General features: G+C 33.3%; 1 protein-coding gene across 2 annotated transcripts in view; it reads right to left on the bottom strand.

Annotated features, from left to right (window-relative positions):
• Positions 1-494: 494 nt before the first annotated feature.
• Positions 495-18,583, bottom strand: part of Best2 (bestrophin family protein) — a 50,823-nt gene continuing 32,734 nt past the window's right edge. For both annotated transcript variants that reach the window (XM_083089612.1, XM_083089610.1), the window contains exons 6-11: positions 9,879-10,117; positions 6,973-7,095; positions 6,761-6,868; positions 6,287-6,547; positions 5,835-6,093; positions 495-4,713 (exon numbers count right to left, since the gene is read on the bottom strand). In XM_083089612.1, the coding sequence (XP_082945738.1) occupies positions 3,662-4,713; positions 5,835-6,093; positions 6,287-6,547; positions 6,761-6,868; positions 6,973-7,095; positions 9,879-10,117 (2,042 nt within the window). In that variant the 3' untranslated portion in view covers positions 495-3,661. The remainder of the gene's footprint in view (positions 4,714-5,834; positions 6,094-6,286; positions 6,548-6,760; positions 6,869-6,972; positions 7,096-9,878; positions 10,118-18,583) is intronic.

Below are 18,583 nucleotides of genomic sequence, written 5' to 3'. Positions count from 1 at the left end.
TTAAATTAATAAATAATGCTATTTTATCGCAAGTAAAATCTAATTATCCATCTTATTTTATTTTGATTCAGAAACCATTTGTAAATATCGTATACATATCTTGTGTCTTATCAAATTTTCAATTTCTGAAAGAAATGATTTTATTTGACGTTAAAGAATGAAAAATTTTTCTTTTAATAAATCAATATAATAAAATTTAATTATTGCTAATAACAAATAACTTATTTTTTTCTTTGATTTATTAAAATTGTGCAAGTTTTTCTAGAGACATAATAATTTAAAAAGAAATAATAATAATAAATTATATAATTTTTATTATAAAGATATATAAAAGCAAGAAACTTTATTTTATTTATAACTTGAGATTTAATTTTAAAATCATTAATTCTTTTTAACCATTCTTACAACGGGATAATTTGAACATAATGCAATCTTCGAAAAAAGTATAAGAAATTCCGAAAACTAAATTACACTTGCTCATTTTTCCAAAGTATTTATTTTAATATTGATAATAGATAATGAAAGATAATATGAAACCCATCGCTAATATAATTAGGTAAATATACGTAAATAAGCACCGACAAATTCAGAGCAGTCACTTATGCATCTCTAATTGTTCATGATAATAATTAGGCATTTGTGACAGATATAACAAGGAGTATATTTATATACAAGTACAGTAAATTAAATATCTACAATATTGGATTCTTTCTCCTTACATTACGTTACCGAATATAAGAAGTTAAAAACGAACAGTCATTACATACATATAGACATTGCTATAACCGTTCGATTAATCGTCAAAATATTTAATAATATTATAAATAAGTATCAATATTGTGTCTACACGCAATATTTTCTATTTTTTTTTTCTGTTCATCACAGACCGATATATGCAAAAGTTAGCTATATGTTATATAATACACAATTATTATAAATAACTAATATATATATATAATTCCTTTGTTTTAATATTATATCATTATAATAGTCTTTATGAAAGCCCAACATACGATATATACAATATGAAACCACTTGAGTACACGCGTCAAATTGATCAATTTGAAGCTAATCATTTAAATTATAAAGTAAAAATATAATAAAATAAAAATTTTACTTTTTTTATAATTATAATTTAAAAATTTAACCAAAATTAAAAAGATATCTCTAACATATTGATATATTTAATTCTTTCTAATTTTATAAAAATTATACGTCTTGCTTGTTTATGATTACAAGCTCTAATATTTTTGATAGATTATTCAATAGAAAACATACTCGCATTAACTTCAATAATTGATAGATTCATCCATAAAAATCATACTTGCATTAACTTCAATAACTTACTACAAATAAAATTGCACTGTGAAAAATTATTACTGCTTCCATCACAATCAAAAAATAGTACTTATATGTACTGACATGTGTGCGATAAAATGATATTTAATAATATATAATACAGAGTTTACGATGTATATATATAGTATTTTATCACTTATAATTTAGGTTTATACGCACATTGGCATTGAGCATATTAATTAACTCGATAGAAATTACTCGATATTAAATTAATATAATAAATGTAAAATATATACATACATTCTTGTCATATTCGACAAGTTACTGTGCATTAAGACGCATTTCTGTTTCAACAGTACACTAATATATAATATATAGCAATAACAATAAGTAATAACTGACTTTATTATTATAAATACTTCGTGCTAGTGTGCTTGCATAATAATCATCAATATGCACAAACAAAAAGCACTTTGTCCTAAAGTGGTTTCTATGGATTATAAAAATATTTTACAAAAAAATATTTTACAATTTCTCTTAGAAAATTTCTACATATTCCATCCATCTACATTATTCCGGTCATTCACATTTTGACACTCATTACATGACTCTCATCATCCAATATAATTTTTCAAATATTATCGATAAAAGTTGAATAAAATAAAATATATATATATGAAAATATTAAAAACGATTTTATGTCTATTTAAACTTTAATAAATATTCTAACAGCATGTTATCAATTTGCGCCATAAATGTGCTAAAATGGCAAATAAAATGTTCTGTTTTATCTACGTAAATACACTTATTAATACATTATTATCTTAGGCAATATTTTATATACGAAATGAATAATATGTCATTGATAAACTATGGCAATACGAATATAAAAGAAAATTTTTAACGGAATAAAAGACGAATGGAAAGTATGCTATGTACAAAAGTAGATGATTATATTACATGATTAATGAGTGAGTTTGATTTCTCTTGATTTTATAAATCGACTTAAGCACAAATCGACTTAACAAATTTTACAAAACGTCATATTAGATATCTATAAAAGGTGATATCGCATCGCTCATGACGAATACAACAAAATTACAATATATGAGTAAGTATTGCAAACTATAATAATAGTGTGCATTATTAATCTAATAATCGCTTTTTTACATTATTGCACAAAATATAAATATATCTTCAATATTTTTCATTAAATCGTCAAGCACTTTAAACATATTACATCTATATCTGTTGCGAATGTAAATAATCGATTAGTAATAAATTATACAATTTTTTCCGCAACTTTTACGGGAATCGATCATCTTACACTCATGTCGAAAAAATTTCATGAGTGTAACAAACATTTTAAATATATGTTCGCATAGATTGATCATTATAAATTATAAAGGAATAAAAAAAAACAATATTTCTTCATTCAATCATATATCAAGATATAAATACAAAAAAATTTAGTCAAACGATGAATATGAAATTCAAATAAATAATGAACAAAGTTACGCAACACTATAAAATAATATAATTTTATACGTTTTTAAAAAATTCTAATTTAATTAAATTTCGCCTCTTAAATTTCTAGTTTTATTTTTAAATATCTTGATCTTTTAAATATTTTTCAGTTATTCTTTCAAGTTTCTTTTAAAAACGTTCTAATTTTACACGTATGAAATCTTTATATGATATATAAATTACATTTACAATACAGTAGTGTGCGATCTACAAATTATACTCTATTATATTTTTATTATAATCGTTAAAGATAAAATCGTAAAAAATACTGCCGATGCCTATTTGCAGTAGATCATTTAAAACATCTTTTTTCTTAAACATAGGTTTCAAAAAATATATATACAATTTAAAATATATATACAAAATAAACAAATAAAATAAACAATATAAGTAGGATGCAAAACTATAAAAGATAGAATGGCGTGAGCTATTTTTTGTATTTGTCAAAAATACTCATGTTATCTCTCTCTCATTTGTTAAGAGTTATCTCTACAAAGACAAATGTAAAGACAAATTATAAATTAAAAGAAAATAAACAAGAGTTCTATAATCATAAAATCATAAAATTGTACTGATTGTACTGATTAAAATTGACTGTACTTTATAAACAAAAATACGAGATATACTTTAAGCAAAAAATTGATCTAAGCAATCTCGTTAATACTAGACGATCAAAAGAGAACTTTTTCCCTACAGATGCTTCCGTGCGATGCACATACAATATACATCACAATAATATACGGACACGAATCTCAGGAATTGCCAATAAATTTCTAATTAATTAAATTATTTTCTAATTGATAAAATGAATTAAAGTCCGTGTTGATTTCCTCCATCAAACATAAACTTCGCCTCTTTTGCTGCCGGCGACAGTCGCCACAGGCGACACATTCGTGGACAACGTCGAAGACGTTGATCCTAAACCGCTCGAAAGCGACGCGTTGGTACACGAGACACTACTGATCTTTCTCGATGTGTCCTGGACCCGTTGATTGGACCTGGAGAGATCGTGACCGAAACTGTTAGTCCTCGGTCGAATGCCTTGATTGCCGGACGTGAGTTTGTCCACGATGGTGAGACCATTCGCCATCGAGGCCGTACGAATTTCTCTTGAATGCAATCCCGGCGATTGCGGTAACGACATGCTTCTGTCATCGCGACCTAATTGAACGACCGGTGGCGGACCAGGCAACGACGCCGATCGTCTACCTCGCGCATCCGCCACCGCGATATTTTGCCCACCGGGTAGAGCGGCGGTGACGACGTAGCCTAATTTCTCAGGATTCATCAGGATCGGCGAGCGATCGTTGTAACCGTCGAAAGTGGGCGAGCTACCATTGCTGCCCATCGGGCTGTTATTGTTATCGATCAGTGGTGTCGAGCGGTCCTCCTGACCGGTGATGCTTCCGCTCCTACTACTGCCACTTCCGCTACCTTCTTCCTCGCTGCTGTTGACTTCCGTCAGCGTCGCCTGGACGCTGTTACCCTCATGGAGATGCGGCATCGTCGTCGTCGCCGTCGTCATCAGGCCCAGCTGCGTCAGGTGGCTCATGGTGACTGGCGTTAAGGTCACCGGTGTCATCAAACCGGCGCCAGTCAACGTCGGCGAGAGTACGGCCTGTGCCAAGGCCGCCGCGCCAGATTTCCCCGAGGACGGTGTGCTCTCCGTTTCCTGTATCGGCGACAGCACCACCACCGACAGGTCTGTCGGATAATGACCGTTCGCTGGTATCACACCCACCACGCCGGCGCCGATGTTCGCCGCATTGGTGGCTGACAGTGCCAACCTCTGTTCACGGTCGACCACCTCCTTCGTCACATCCGGAGTCGGTATGCGCGGCCTGTTCTTCAAGGATACCGGCACTGAGTTCAGCTTCGTCATAGTGCCTGTAATTAGAAGAAAATCGCCATGACTGTTAAAGCGACACAGCGACAGTGATTCCGGATTCGGGATGATCGATTCGAGGACGCGCGTAGAAAATAGGTAATGACATTGTCGATTAAATTAACGACCGCAAGACATTTCCCGTCTAGAGACGACGCCACGGATGAGCGTGGAAATGAGTTTTAGACCATTGCTTTGGCGCCAGACAGGAGACATATCGAGTTATCGTCATCATCGTTGGCGAGAATATAATTACGCGGATATGGTATTTTAACGGTGCTATCTTTCTCCTATCGAGAATCGAGGCTTTCCTGGGGAGAAAAGAATAGAAAGAAGTACAAGGATTCTTTAGAGAGTTGTCTTATTATTGAACTCGAGGGAAATAATTGCAGAAATTGCGGAAATCACGGAGGTCGCGCAAGATCAAACATTGCGTAATCTCGCGCATACGTGGAAGCAATAAAGGAAAAGCTTGCGATTCTTCGAGACTTTCTTTTAAAACGAGTCATGACTCAGAGGAAAGAAAAATCTTCGATTCGAAACGCCCGCACTATCAAGGAAAACGTGTTAACGAGATGAACAATATTTCAGCATGAAGGTAAAAATATAAGATTGATGAAGAAAAGAATTTTCATATTACATTTTTTTAGAGATAATTATAATAATTTTAATAATTTATCTTACTTACAATAATATCATATATCTTTCGTTTGTTTTAAATAATAAAATTGGTTAAAAAAAGATGGCATGTGTAAATGATTCTTTTATTTCTTTTATTTTTTTATGCATTTTATGCTAGCTTTCTTTCTTCTATTTTTTTAAGCATGTATAAATGTTTCTTTTATTTTCTTCTATTTTTTTATGCTGTTTTATGCAATTTTTTTATGCTGCAATTTATTATTCTAAATTTTATATAAATTTAGAATAATAAATTGACATATATAACATTACAGAATAAACATATTATTGCATAAAAATATTACGTAATTCATAATATAACGAATCATCGTCATTATAGTTTCAGTTTCTCGTATAAAATGTCTCGTAAAAACTTTGCTTTTTTTATTAAATTTTTTCTTATCGTATTATTAAATTCCTGTCATCTTTTTTTCGATATACATACTTTGACGACCCATGCGTTGACTGCGAATGCTCTTGCGCCCCACGAGACGATCGTAGAAAGACATTTTGAGATTGGGATTGTTCGTTTGTGGGAGACCACCAGTTTCAGGACTGCTGTATACGCTATTGTGTCTGTTTCGTGCAAAGAAACCACCGCCACTGCTATACGTGGAGGAACTGCGTACCGAACCCATTCGCGTGATCTGTCGTTGGAACCATCCGTTCTTCTTTCGTTCTACCAACGGGGTGTCCACACTTTCCTAATAAACGCGCCAGATTTAATATTAGAATTATTACAAAAATTATGAATATAAATTATGTATATAAATAGAATATCTTTTTATCTTAAATAATAAGAGAATGTGTTTAGATTGAATATAAGAATACAATGTTTACTGCTTATATAAAATTATTTCAATATCGCGCTTGAACAACGTAATCGGCTTCACTTACGTAATCGGCGTACATATCATCCTGATGAGCCTTACGATGGTGAACGTGACTATGAATCTGTGTACCTAGCATAACATTTGCATAAAGAGCATCGCTATCTTTTACTTTATAATGCTCCGCGGAGCCTTTGGGTTCCTCTTTTCGATATTGCTCGCTGGCGACTGTGTACGGCAAGTCTTTGGGTACGACTTCGTCCCAGTATTGATCTTTCAGAAGTTCCGGATGTTCCTCGTGCATCTCATCAACGATCATGTAACCCGCCTACGAGATGACAAGATAAGAAAAATTGCATAAACATAATACACTGAAAAGTTAATATAAAAACTAAGCTATACGTAGCGAAAAATGTGTCTTCATGTGCACGAATTTTTTTTATTGCAATATCTATTTTAATATAATATTATATATGAAAAAACACATTCATAAGTTTGTAGATTATTTGAATGTAAAGTTAAAATTTTTATAATTATCTACCTTAATATGCCTATCTATCAGCCAGTTCAGCTCGATATCGTCGTCATCTTCGCCGAAGGGATTAATTAACACCTCGGCGACTTTCAGCCATCCGACGTAAAAACAAAACTGCAAAAACAATATTGAGTGTTCATGAAAAACATCTTAAACATTATGCGGAAAAATTTCCGATACAACATTCTACAATCAAATGAAGATAATAAATCAATTACCTGCAACGTTGTAAAAAATGGGAAATACATGTCCGGCTCCTCATATTTCCCGGCGCTTTGCGCGACAAACTGTCTACCGAGTAAAGCTGAGAAAAAATAGGCGTACAGTGATAGTGTTACCACCTGAAAGTACAATTGAGAGCTCTGTGTCAAGAGATTTCTTCCTCTTACGTCATTATGATAAAAAAAACGGCGATTATAAAACTTTTTCATTTGCATTTATCATTTTGAGAGAAAAAACTAGCTACTGATATTAATGAGGAAAATTAGCATATATGATACAGTTTATTTAATTCAAACGTCAGTTTTTATTTAAGGGGAAAAATCGTGACGGGAAACACTTGCCACCGGAAATCTCGAGGGCTTCGTTGGAAATTATGGCTTCTTATAAGCTTCTCTTTCCATCGCGCAAGTACAGGTAAACAGGTTTAATGAATGAATATCAAGGTCGTCGCAATATCGAGCGCCGCCTTTCCCATCGAAGGTTACCAGGAAACAGTGGTTTATGCAAAAGTATAACGCGACTTACACACGTGCGCATACAATAAATAATATCGCAAATATGAACTTTGAACATTTCGGAGAATCGCCAGGTCCAAAGGATTCTTCTCGAATGCAACGCGAAATTATTCTCGAAGGCGTGACGTATCGCAGTAAAATTACTGTTCAACTCTCTTGACGGCCTTGACCATGCAACACGTATTGGCTTCGTGTTTCATGCACGATTCATTATCCGCGCTGCATCCGTTGGTTGAAAGGCATGTTTTTAATTAAACTTATTATATTACATGTATATATTATAATAAATGTTAACCATAATTATCCAATATGCAATTAAACTTAATTATTAACCTATTGTTTTTTTTATTGACATGCTGTAAATATATATTCTTTCAAAGTATATCATTAAATGTGTTATTTCACATTGTAAATTCTTTATTAATACGATTTATTTAAATATATACATCTTTTTTTAAATACAATATATATCTAAATATAAAAAAATATGAATATAATAAAAAAATGAATATTGTTTCTATTGCATATTATACATATACAGAAACTATGTCAGATTCGGATTAAATACTTTTTTTAATAACGCGATTCACAGTATCGGCAAGACAGCTTCTTAAAATTGTTTGTTGCACGAATAAGCGAAAACATTTGCAATGTAAACGCAGACGTATGCAATAACAGCGAGCATATAACGAATATATTAATCTTCATGTATTATTATTCGGTGAATACTCTACGGTAATTACGCGTAATCATTTTGCGATTTCACGGAGTATATCAAATCGTACTATCGTCTTGAGAAAGATTTATATCATGATTTATACATAAGAAAAGATTACATTCACACACACAAACACAAATTCAAATGCATCATTGCTTTTGTTGCCTTTCCCTAATTAATAACAAAATTTGTTCAAAAGATAATTATTTTATAATAATTTCACATACACAATATTATAATTTCTGTCCACGTTTTAAATATATTGATTATTTTGTATATATTATTTTAAACAAAGAAATTTCTATTCTTAATTATTTTATATTTTATATTCAAGTACTTGTGACATATTAATGAATATAATATTTAATAATAATTAATGAATTAAGAAAAACATTTAAAAATAGTAGAACAAGAAATAGAGAATATGGTATTACGTAACATACATATACACTCAATAACAAAGATCGAAACATACATATACACTCAATAACAAAGATCGAGCAAAGCTTCTCCCGACACATCACGTTCATCCAGATTTACGAAATAGCGCAGTTTTAGTTCTTCGAAGATAGCATTTGTACACCCGACAATTTATGAAAGTTAGTTAAAGAACAATTACAATTGCACAATACCTGTCGGCTAATTACGAACATGAAACATGTCTTTCTGAGAATGGATCCACTTTACAATCTCAACATACTTAAATATATTATTTTGAATTCTTTGAGAATAAGATCTTTATCTAGATAAAGAGAATTACTGTATAATGAAAATAAGATAAAGAAGATTGTCTGATTGTTTAAAAAAATTGCATGTTACAGAGATATATTTCTGCATAATTTTAATTAATAACAAACATAAATGTATATGTGTAATATTTATTTTTTTCTAAAGAAAATGACATGAATATATCAAATAAAAAAACGATATAATATATTTAAACTTATTTAAATTTTACACAAACATTTGTTTTAAAAAAACGACTAAATAATTTACTCCTGAGATGATGAAATATTGTCTACAATATATGCTTCTTTATATAAATATGATGAATTTTTTTCCTATGTATCTATGGTTCAGTTTGATATCCAAAATTGCAAATAAAATGTAAATAATGTATAGGATACAGTTTGTCGAAGAATTACATAATAAATGCGTCACGCTTGTGGCGTTTAAAGCGTGACAATGGCACGATTACTACAGAACGATGAAGACATTCACGTAACATATTCGACATCTGTCAATGACAAGTAGCATTATCGACATATAATTATTCCTTTCACAGTTTTAGCATGAGAAGGAATGGACGAGAAAATGGCTATAAAAATAATATTTTCTCTGCTCTTTTTTGCATGTGCAGAAAAAGTAGAAAAATCACATAGAGAATTTTATTATTCTTGGAATTGCCAAGTGGATTTGTAAGCAGTGTTCACGAACGATTGTCCTCGAGATTTATTTCCTTTTTTACTTTACATTTTATCTATTAGTCAAATTCAATTAATCTGATATCTAACACTTATCTGTGAATTTATTGATATTTGTAAAACAGATATTTATATGTGTATAAAGCAAAAATATACTTCACAATCTATAGAAATAATACAAATTTTAAACAAATAATTGCCGTATTCAATTAATGCAGTTTAATTTCATTCAGCGAAATACTTACCTGAGTGTAGACTAGAGGAACGCAAACAGTATCGTAGCCAATCAGTGCGCCAAGCCTCTTCCGGATATCGCTGAGCTCGACAAGAAGAGTTTGCACTACTTGATCGCTAGTAATTAGGGCCTCCTTCCTCGCCCTGTTAATAATGTTAGTCGCCCAGACGAGCGGCATCCAATACTTGGACATGGCCGCCTTCTTATTCATGATCTCGAAGATTTTCTTCTCCGATTCCATCATCAGACCTGAGGAAAAAAAAGCATCAATGATTAAGCATGAGTTGCTTCGTTATTCGTCCGACTTGAGCGAAAAAAACATTCCCGGACGTCCCAGCAGGAGCTGTGTAATTATACGAACTTTCCCCGTTTGAGACGTTTGAAAAATTTCCTCAACGAGATATGATATCGTAAATCGTGATTGATATCAGCAAAACCCGCGAATCGACGATGCAGCGTTAATTAACGAATTCACTAATACGGTTCGTTAATTAAAGAATTATCAAATAATCAGCATCTCTCACCGACTTTCGCGTACAAACTGTATTTATATACTATCGCGCCTTCGTTTTAGTCAAGATAGACTCGTATATGAAATTGAATAAACCACCAACGGATAAATTCTACTTTATTTTCTAATTAATAATGTATTATATACAAACAGTATTTTAGAATTTCATTAAATGTTGTAGCATTTTATGCCAATAAACTTTCTTAGAGAAAAAATTATATTTCTACATCGAATTGTACGCCACACTTTTATAAATCAGTTTCTTGATCTTATTTACTAAGAATAGTTAAAATTCTAATACATTCCATATATATTTAAAATGTAAATGTGAAAAATTGCGAATATGCATGATAAATAAATTTATGGAAAAAATTTAGAATGTTTAAGATTTATAATTTTAATACGTTTTCTGACCGTTGTTTGCCAACATTATATTTGTTTTATTCCTTTTAATATAAATGGATATACTGAATAAATTTATGACATAACGTTGAAGAAAAAAGTGCATCCATATCATGAGAGGAATTCAATTCCTACCTTCAGTAGGAGGGACTTTATTATGAAATGATTAATAGGAATTGCGTAGAAAAAGACCAATTATTTATTATCTGAGAAAATAACAATTGCATAATTGCTAGTAACAAATCATATGAGTCTGTCATAATATCGCATATGCGCTATGGCGCGATAAAGTCAGGAATGTAATAAGAGATGAGCATTTGGTTAATCAATGGATGGTCTCCATCGATGCCAGAGATGAAAAAAATAATGGTGAGAGGTAACGATTTTCATGTGTGGATTTAAATATGAAAGAAAATCGAAGAATCCCCTGATGAATTATCTGATATACGATATTATACGATATTAGCACGTTTCCAATTTTTTCCACACTAATTTTTAACGAGAGATCTTTGATGAATTGGCAATCGAAAAGTTTCTAATGAAAGTTAGTGAAACAAATTATTTATATTCCTGTTGTGTATAAAGCTTGAGATAAATGAAAAACAGTGTGGGTGCAACATCGAAATATTTTATTTTTGTATTTATCTTTTTAGTATTGGTATATAAATCAACTTTCTCTCTCTCCCTCTTTATTGAATATATTTACATATTTTCCAAAAAATTTGCCTTATAAACTGATTTATAATTTTTTAAATAAATATAAGTATAATATAATAATTATTTTGATTACTGAAAATATCAAAGTACAAAGTTTTTCTGTGTTTATATTGATATATGTATAATCTTTAATCTTTAATAAAATATTATCCTCTAAAGGCGCATAATTTATTTTAAAATCTATGCAACTTGAAAGTATATCCACTTAATGATAAAATAATTTTAATAAAATAATTTTTTATTGTTATGGCTAAAGTCTCCTATAAATGCATCACCAATCAATAAAGATTATATTCTATTAAGTGCAACTATCGAAATAAAAATCATTTTAAAAATTATAGCAATCACAAAAAATAGCTAACTATTAACTAGTAACTATGTGTATATATATTAACTCGATTAGTGTCCAATCGAGTAACGGAAACATTATAATTTCTTTCGGAGGCATGTTTTTATTGTTAGAGCAGAAAAGATCGCGTTTGCACAAACGTATGTCTGTAACTTAGCTGGGGCGATGACCGAAAAAATAAGGCAACCTTCCTGCGGATATCGAAATAACTTACGGCGTCACTCTAAGTCGTTGATCGAAGAAACTGTCTGCGAGATGAAAGAAACTGCGATGGACACGTGTAGATTGCTAATGACGGTACACATACTCTTTTATTCAGCAAGCGTATGATAGTTGGATCAGATACACGCCTTAATAATAAAAACTGATATAGACAGTCTCCATGCATTCGATTTATAGTGTTTTATATGTCTTAAACATATAGCATTAGAATTTTTTTACCCAAAAATTATAATTTTACTCATTTTTTTCTGCGCTCGTGCAGTATAATCACGTTCATATTTAGCACACGTTTTATTATTATCATTTCTTTCATGTTTTAGAAATTGTATGTCGTATTTTTGCTTCCAGATGTGCATTTACATGCAGACAACTCGATATATATTTGAATGATTGATAGATACAATTATTAAAATTTCTACAAAATTAAAAAGAAATGATTTGACAAAAAAAGATTTATGTGAAAAACAAGTGTGAAAAATGGAAGCAATAAAATGTGTCATTATTGTCATAGCTTTTTAAGCGGAAAATATATCTTGCTGTGTACATTTGGAAAACACCTGCAAGCATCGCAGAATATTCAAACTGAAATTATTACCGAGTGATCGATCGATTCGATATGCGATCAGCTCGCCCCATTCGTCACACGACCTTGAGTCGCATGGCATCATGCACAATGAGCCCGAGAATTTGCAGGCGGCCACTGAAAGTAACGGCTGATAATTCATCGAATGACTCATTCGAGTTTCGCGATACGTTATTGGCAGCGAGGACCAGATCTGCCGGATGTGTTGCAAAATCCTTGCTCGGCATACAAGTGTAAAATCGAATTATAAATATGTATACATTAAAACGATGACGTGCGAAACATCAGCGTGTCGTTTAATTAAAAAAAAAAAGAAGCACTCGATATAAATTCAAAAAATATATATTTAATCTCTGTGTGCGCTTTCACGTGCTACGTTTTGTCAGCGATTTGCGATTTTCACATGAAAAATTTGCGGCGCCGTGCGCTTCAAAAATTTCGAAAGCGTCCAGCGCCATAAAGGTAATTTATATCCACTTTCACAGGTTTCAACGGGTAGCACGAATTCGTGGGATGATTCGTCCGCTTAATTTGCGCGTCGGTGTTAAATTTACCGGTTGAAGCGAAACGCCGTGCAAAACCCAGCGACATAGCGTCATTACTCTCATCTATAGAATATCTGTTTACTTCTCTGGAGATAAGAGTTACTTAATGCCGTTAGCATCTGTTAATAAAAGCAAATCGACGCTAATTAAGAAAGCCTCTGATCACATTTATGCGTAGTTCCCCGATCCCGTAGTTGTTTACATTAAATTATAGCTCGTAAATCATAATCATCGTGTATCAGATCGTAGACTCGTGATGTTCGATATAAAACTTGATGCGCATGTAATGAGTTTAAATCTGGATTAGCGACCAGCTTTCTTCGTAGCACTTATACCTCGACCGACATGAATAAACAGTTAATATAATTATAGAACATAGAATTAAAGTACGCACGAATGCACAAGAAAATACCTCGGCGTCTAAATATAGAATATTTATTATGAATATTTAATTATGAATATTTATATAATTAGTTAGGATATATGAAATAAGTAAAAATAAATAAAAGTGATATGAAGAAGTAGTTTTTGCTTGGACATCTAAGATGCAATCATTGTATAACATAATAAATAATTTATAATGTTTCCAACAGTCCATAATCTACCTTTTTTTATCTCAAAGAATATTTTTTACCTAGAGATATGTATATTTCGAATAATAGTAAATAGAAACGGTGTTAATGTAAAAATTATGTAGAATTATGTCTCAAAACGAGCGGGTTTCTTTTCTCAAGTGATTACTGGACGCTGCAGGCAGATTCTAAAAAATTGCATCCAAGCGCATTCAAATAAAACAACTACGGTGGAGAAGAAGTGGTCTCATCCCGTCCTAGCAGAATGTTTACCTCCTGGGACCTCATCGGTTGCAGACGAGGATGAGCAGGATAGTGAACAAGGTAGAGCACCTCAATGCACAACGGATCCGGGTAGAAGGATGCTCGGCAGAGGTCAACAAACGCGGGGATCCTTGCACTCTCGACAGGCAAGGTCGTCATGAAAGTAAAAAATATACCGAGCTCCTTCAGCCCTCCCCTCGCTCTTCGCACCCTTGCTAGCGCGCCGTGACGAAGCTGAAAAGCATCCTTCGCAGAAAACCAGTCCCCCATCCGGTCCTTCTTAACACTTCTTAAGTACAGTTTACAACGCAGAAACCCGCGAATGCGGATGTTCCGTATAAAAGTGTCTCGAGAGGAATCTCGATGTTGGGCCATTCAAGATACGATAGTATCGTTATCGTTTATTTACAAAGTAATGTATAAAATAATAATAAAAAATCTATACTTTTTTTAAATTAAAAATATTTCCGCTATTCATTTTATCAGTACGAAACTGCCATATTTAAATAATATTTTAATATATATGTTAAATTTTCTTATAAAAATAATCCTTTAATATTTGAATATTTTAATAATATTTTAATATATATTATATTAAAATATTATTTAATTTATTTAAAGTATTACGTGACAATTATAAAATATTATTTAATATATACTATTATAATATATCAGATCAATAGCATGTTTTAAATAACAATTTTAAACATGAAGAAAAATGTATTTAACTAGGGAGAAATTTTCTACACTTTTCTAGGAATGTGTGTTTTCTAGTTATAATTTAATTTCATTCAAATTTGATTTTTTATACCAATATGATGCAATAGAAATACTTGATAAAATATTAATATAACGACAAATATATTTCGTTAGATTTCTATAGGATTGAGTTAGAAAAGAAAAGAGAGAAAAATTAAGAAACAAATAAAACAAAATATTCGACCGACACAAATCTCATCTTGCTGAGAGACACTTCAATTTGTTGAAATTCCTCGCGCGTAATAATAAACCTCTCGCATATGAATAATGGTACTTTCTGCTGCGCTGACGATACGGTGCATTTGTAGCCGAGCTAGGTCGCAGACTTGGCGCCAGTGAAAATACACTGATTAGGAAATATTCCCGCGTAATTAGAGGCGAGCAACTTTGAGCTACTCGACGCGCGGCGGATGTGCGCTGGATGTCAATAGACCGTGTCTGCCAAAGAGAAAATCAACGTCCAAGTCAATACGCGTCTGCATTATTCGTTCACGCGCGTGGTCGATCCTCGCAATCGTACAACACACGATGCGCCATTAACGATTTCACTATCATCCGAACGACACAAAAGCTCGCTCGCCAAATGCAAAACTTCCCCGCCTGTAAGAGAAACTTATGAAATTTTCCATGGCTAAGTAGATCGTAAAAAACCCCATCGAAGTATAATTTTCCATGATCAAAAAAACGATCCGTATGTGAATCAAATTGGACGAAATAGTGATAGAAGTCAATAATAAAATATACATTTAGAAGATTATATATATTTTATATATAATTGTTCTTAATCATCTCTTAAGTATAATAATTTGAAAATTTTTTAAATTTATTTTTTGTGGGAAATAAATTTAAAAGATTTATCTTTTCTTATTTTTTTTCTTTTTTATAAATAGAATCTTCTTATATCCAAGTCTTGCCACAAATTATAGATTGTAAATAACCTTCAATGCCAATAATTGCTAAGTGTTACATACATATGTAAATTTTGCAATGAAACATAACAATTTTTTTTATTTAATATATTTCTGTAATATTATCATATTTTATAGGAAACCAAGCATGAAGAATTTCAATACATTTCAACGATAATATTTGCATTATTTATACTTCATTCAAACTGTAATAAATATATAATTATCTCTGATAACTACACATTTTTCAACTTCACTTTCAAAACGGAAAGACTGCATATATTTAAATCAGTTTACATTTCGTAGACTAATCGGTAAAAGAAGTGACAGGCATTCCTAATTGTTCTGTAGCGTGGAAACGAAACTTTTGTGCGAATCACGTTAATCAAATGTAATTTGCCAATGTCTAGTCTAACTGACTTCACATCCTGAATTATGTAGTTGCAAATGCGACGATACCGTGTGCATAAGAATTGAAAATGTTCAATTAAAATTACTGTAAATTACTGTAAAACGCAATTAATTTTAAACACGACGAAAAGAATTTGCTATCAATAAAAAAATATCGAATAATCGTATACTAAATAAAGAGAAATAAAAATAATTTCTCGCTTTACATAATAATCAAAAATTTCGTAATTTTTCTCTCTCATAATTTTTTGCCCCGCGAATAAATTAGCTCGCCCAAAGGAGGGAAGGGTGGCGGGGAATGCATCGTATTTTCGCATGTGTCATGGCAGAGGTTCAACGGCCGTCAAACGATTAAGAAATTTTATATTCCGAGAGTCCAACACGTTTCTCCTCGTTCTCTCGTTTCCCTCATTTAGGTGAGCACGGTCAAGATCCGACCTTCCCCAAGGCCGATGTCTACGGAGCATTACGCCGAGACAAAGTTGACAGATTTTCCGCTCTTTCGAGGCTGGCACCCAGTTGAGGATATAACTGAGTTCACGTGACCTAGTCGCACAATATAACTGTTCCTCGAGGAACTCGAGAATGTCAGAGAGTTCTACGAATAAACCGCGGAGGAATCCGTTATCCGTAAAACATCAATTACGAGGGACTTCGATTTATATATATATATAGTTTCCTTTCTAGTTTAAATGACTCGCGTTGTTCGTGACATCCGCCGTGAGAAAACGCCAATTTTACCGTGCATATAATTGCGCGTAATGTCGCTTTTATATACTTGCCGAGATTAATTAATACCCATAGGTTTCTTCTCTATTTTGCCTCGGTTACCGTGAAATTCTTTCGAAACCCGTCGGCAGTCTTTTCTGCCTCTTATCTGATCTACGCGATGGAAGTATGCTCTCGAAGCTACTATATCCGGACGTAATTATTTTCTTGCCGATTGAGCCCGCGCCGCCGATCGTCCGGTATAATCGCGGAGAAATTCTGCCTGGGACAATAATTTGTTCTAAATATAGGTAACGCGTGCTGCGCGCCCATCAGCGTATTACGTCCGTCGAACTTGCATGGAGAAAGGAAAAAGAGGAGGAAGAGGGAAAAGAAAAGGAAGAGGAGAAGCGCGAATTCTTGAGTTTCTTGCTTTGCTCTCGCCGACGTGGCCCCAGCCTGAGGACGCCACCGATGATGATAATTATGACGATCTTGATGATAATGATGATTATGATGATGATGATGATAATGATGATGATGATGATCACTAGCAGCGCGATCCCCGCAGCCTCCGTGACTGGCGGAGATGCTGAAGGAAGCGAAATAGCTGCGTACGTATCGTCAGCGAGATACCGGCGAGTCTAGCCGATTACCACCTGCAGTCGCGGCTAGATTATGGCTCCCATTACACTGGCTATATTTAACATCTAGTCTCGTGCGATCTAACTGCAACGATTCTTACAGATCCCAAGATAACTTCCACAATCGCTCGCGGCCGAGTTTCATCCTGGCATCCGACAGAGCAACACGACGATTGCTCTTGAACAAATCTAACAGATCCGCCTCGCACGGATTGATGGACAGGCGTTTCGAGGAAAAATTATAATTCCATCTAGGTCCCATTAACCTGCTAGCAGCTAGTGCATTTACTACCTATGCATGGCGTATTATTAATGCACGAGTTTCGCGTGCTTTTCAAGTGGCTAAGTGATATCTATGACGGAGCCTGAGGGAAGAGCTCATCGCGTTAACGGTGAAAATCAATGGATAGTGATACGGAGAGAAAAAAGAGCAAATAAGGCCTGCAAGAAGATCGACCGAGACTTATCGAGGAAATCGAAGACGCGACCGGTGATTATCTTATCGAACGGCACGCACGGCAGCGTCTCATCAGATCGTTCATAATCGCGCCGGGTTATTTCTGCATGCAAGAGAAGGAAAGAACGGCATACAAGAACGATGCGCAGGACGAGGACGAAGAGGTTGAAGCGGGCAAGAAGGAACGTCTGCTCGGCACCAGGAATAGAAACGAGAGATGTTGCCGCAAGAAGCAGGTCCGGTCGCGCTGCAAAACGAGAAGATCACGCCGGAAAGGAAAAGGAAAAGGAAAAGGACGAGGAGAATTCTCTGGCGCCGGCGCTCCGGCGTTTCTAAGCGCGATCGTTGAAAATTACCTGGACGCACGTGAAAATTGCCTGGCGGCGTACGAGATACCGTCTCGTGGCGCCTGGCGATTTTCAGATTGTAATTCCCCGGGGAGAATCGGTACACGCGGATAATTTCGTCTACTTTCAAAAGACGTTTCGAGATTTCTTCTCATCGCTATAATTTCCCGCGATCGTTCTCCATTGCAGCGACAAGGCGACTTTCCGTTCTTGAGAAGAATCGAAATGCAATTTTAAAATGTTTAATACAAAAATCTTACATTCGTGGATAAAATTTTCAAATTATTTTTTTTATCATTATTTAATTAGTTTAATT

Source organism: Camponotus vicinus, unplaced genomic scaffold, assembly GCF_025532165.1.
Source record: "Camponotus vicinus isolate PSW18456_S1 unplaced genomic scaffold, iyCamVici1.0 SCAF_2, whole genome shotgun sequence".
Classification (NCBI taxonomy): domain Eukaryota; kingdom Metazoa; phylum Arthropoda; class Insecta; order Hymenoptera; family Formicidae; genus Camponotus; species Camponotus vicinus.
This window is presented reverse-complemented; position numbering and strand designations above follow the sequence as displayed.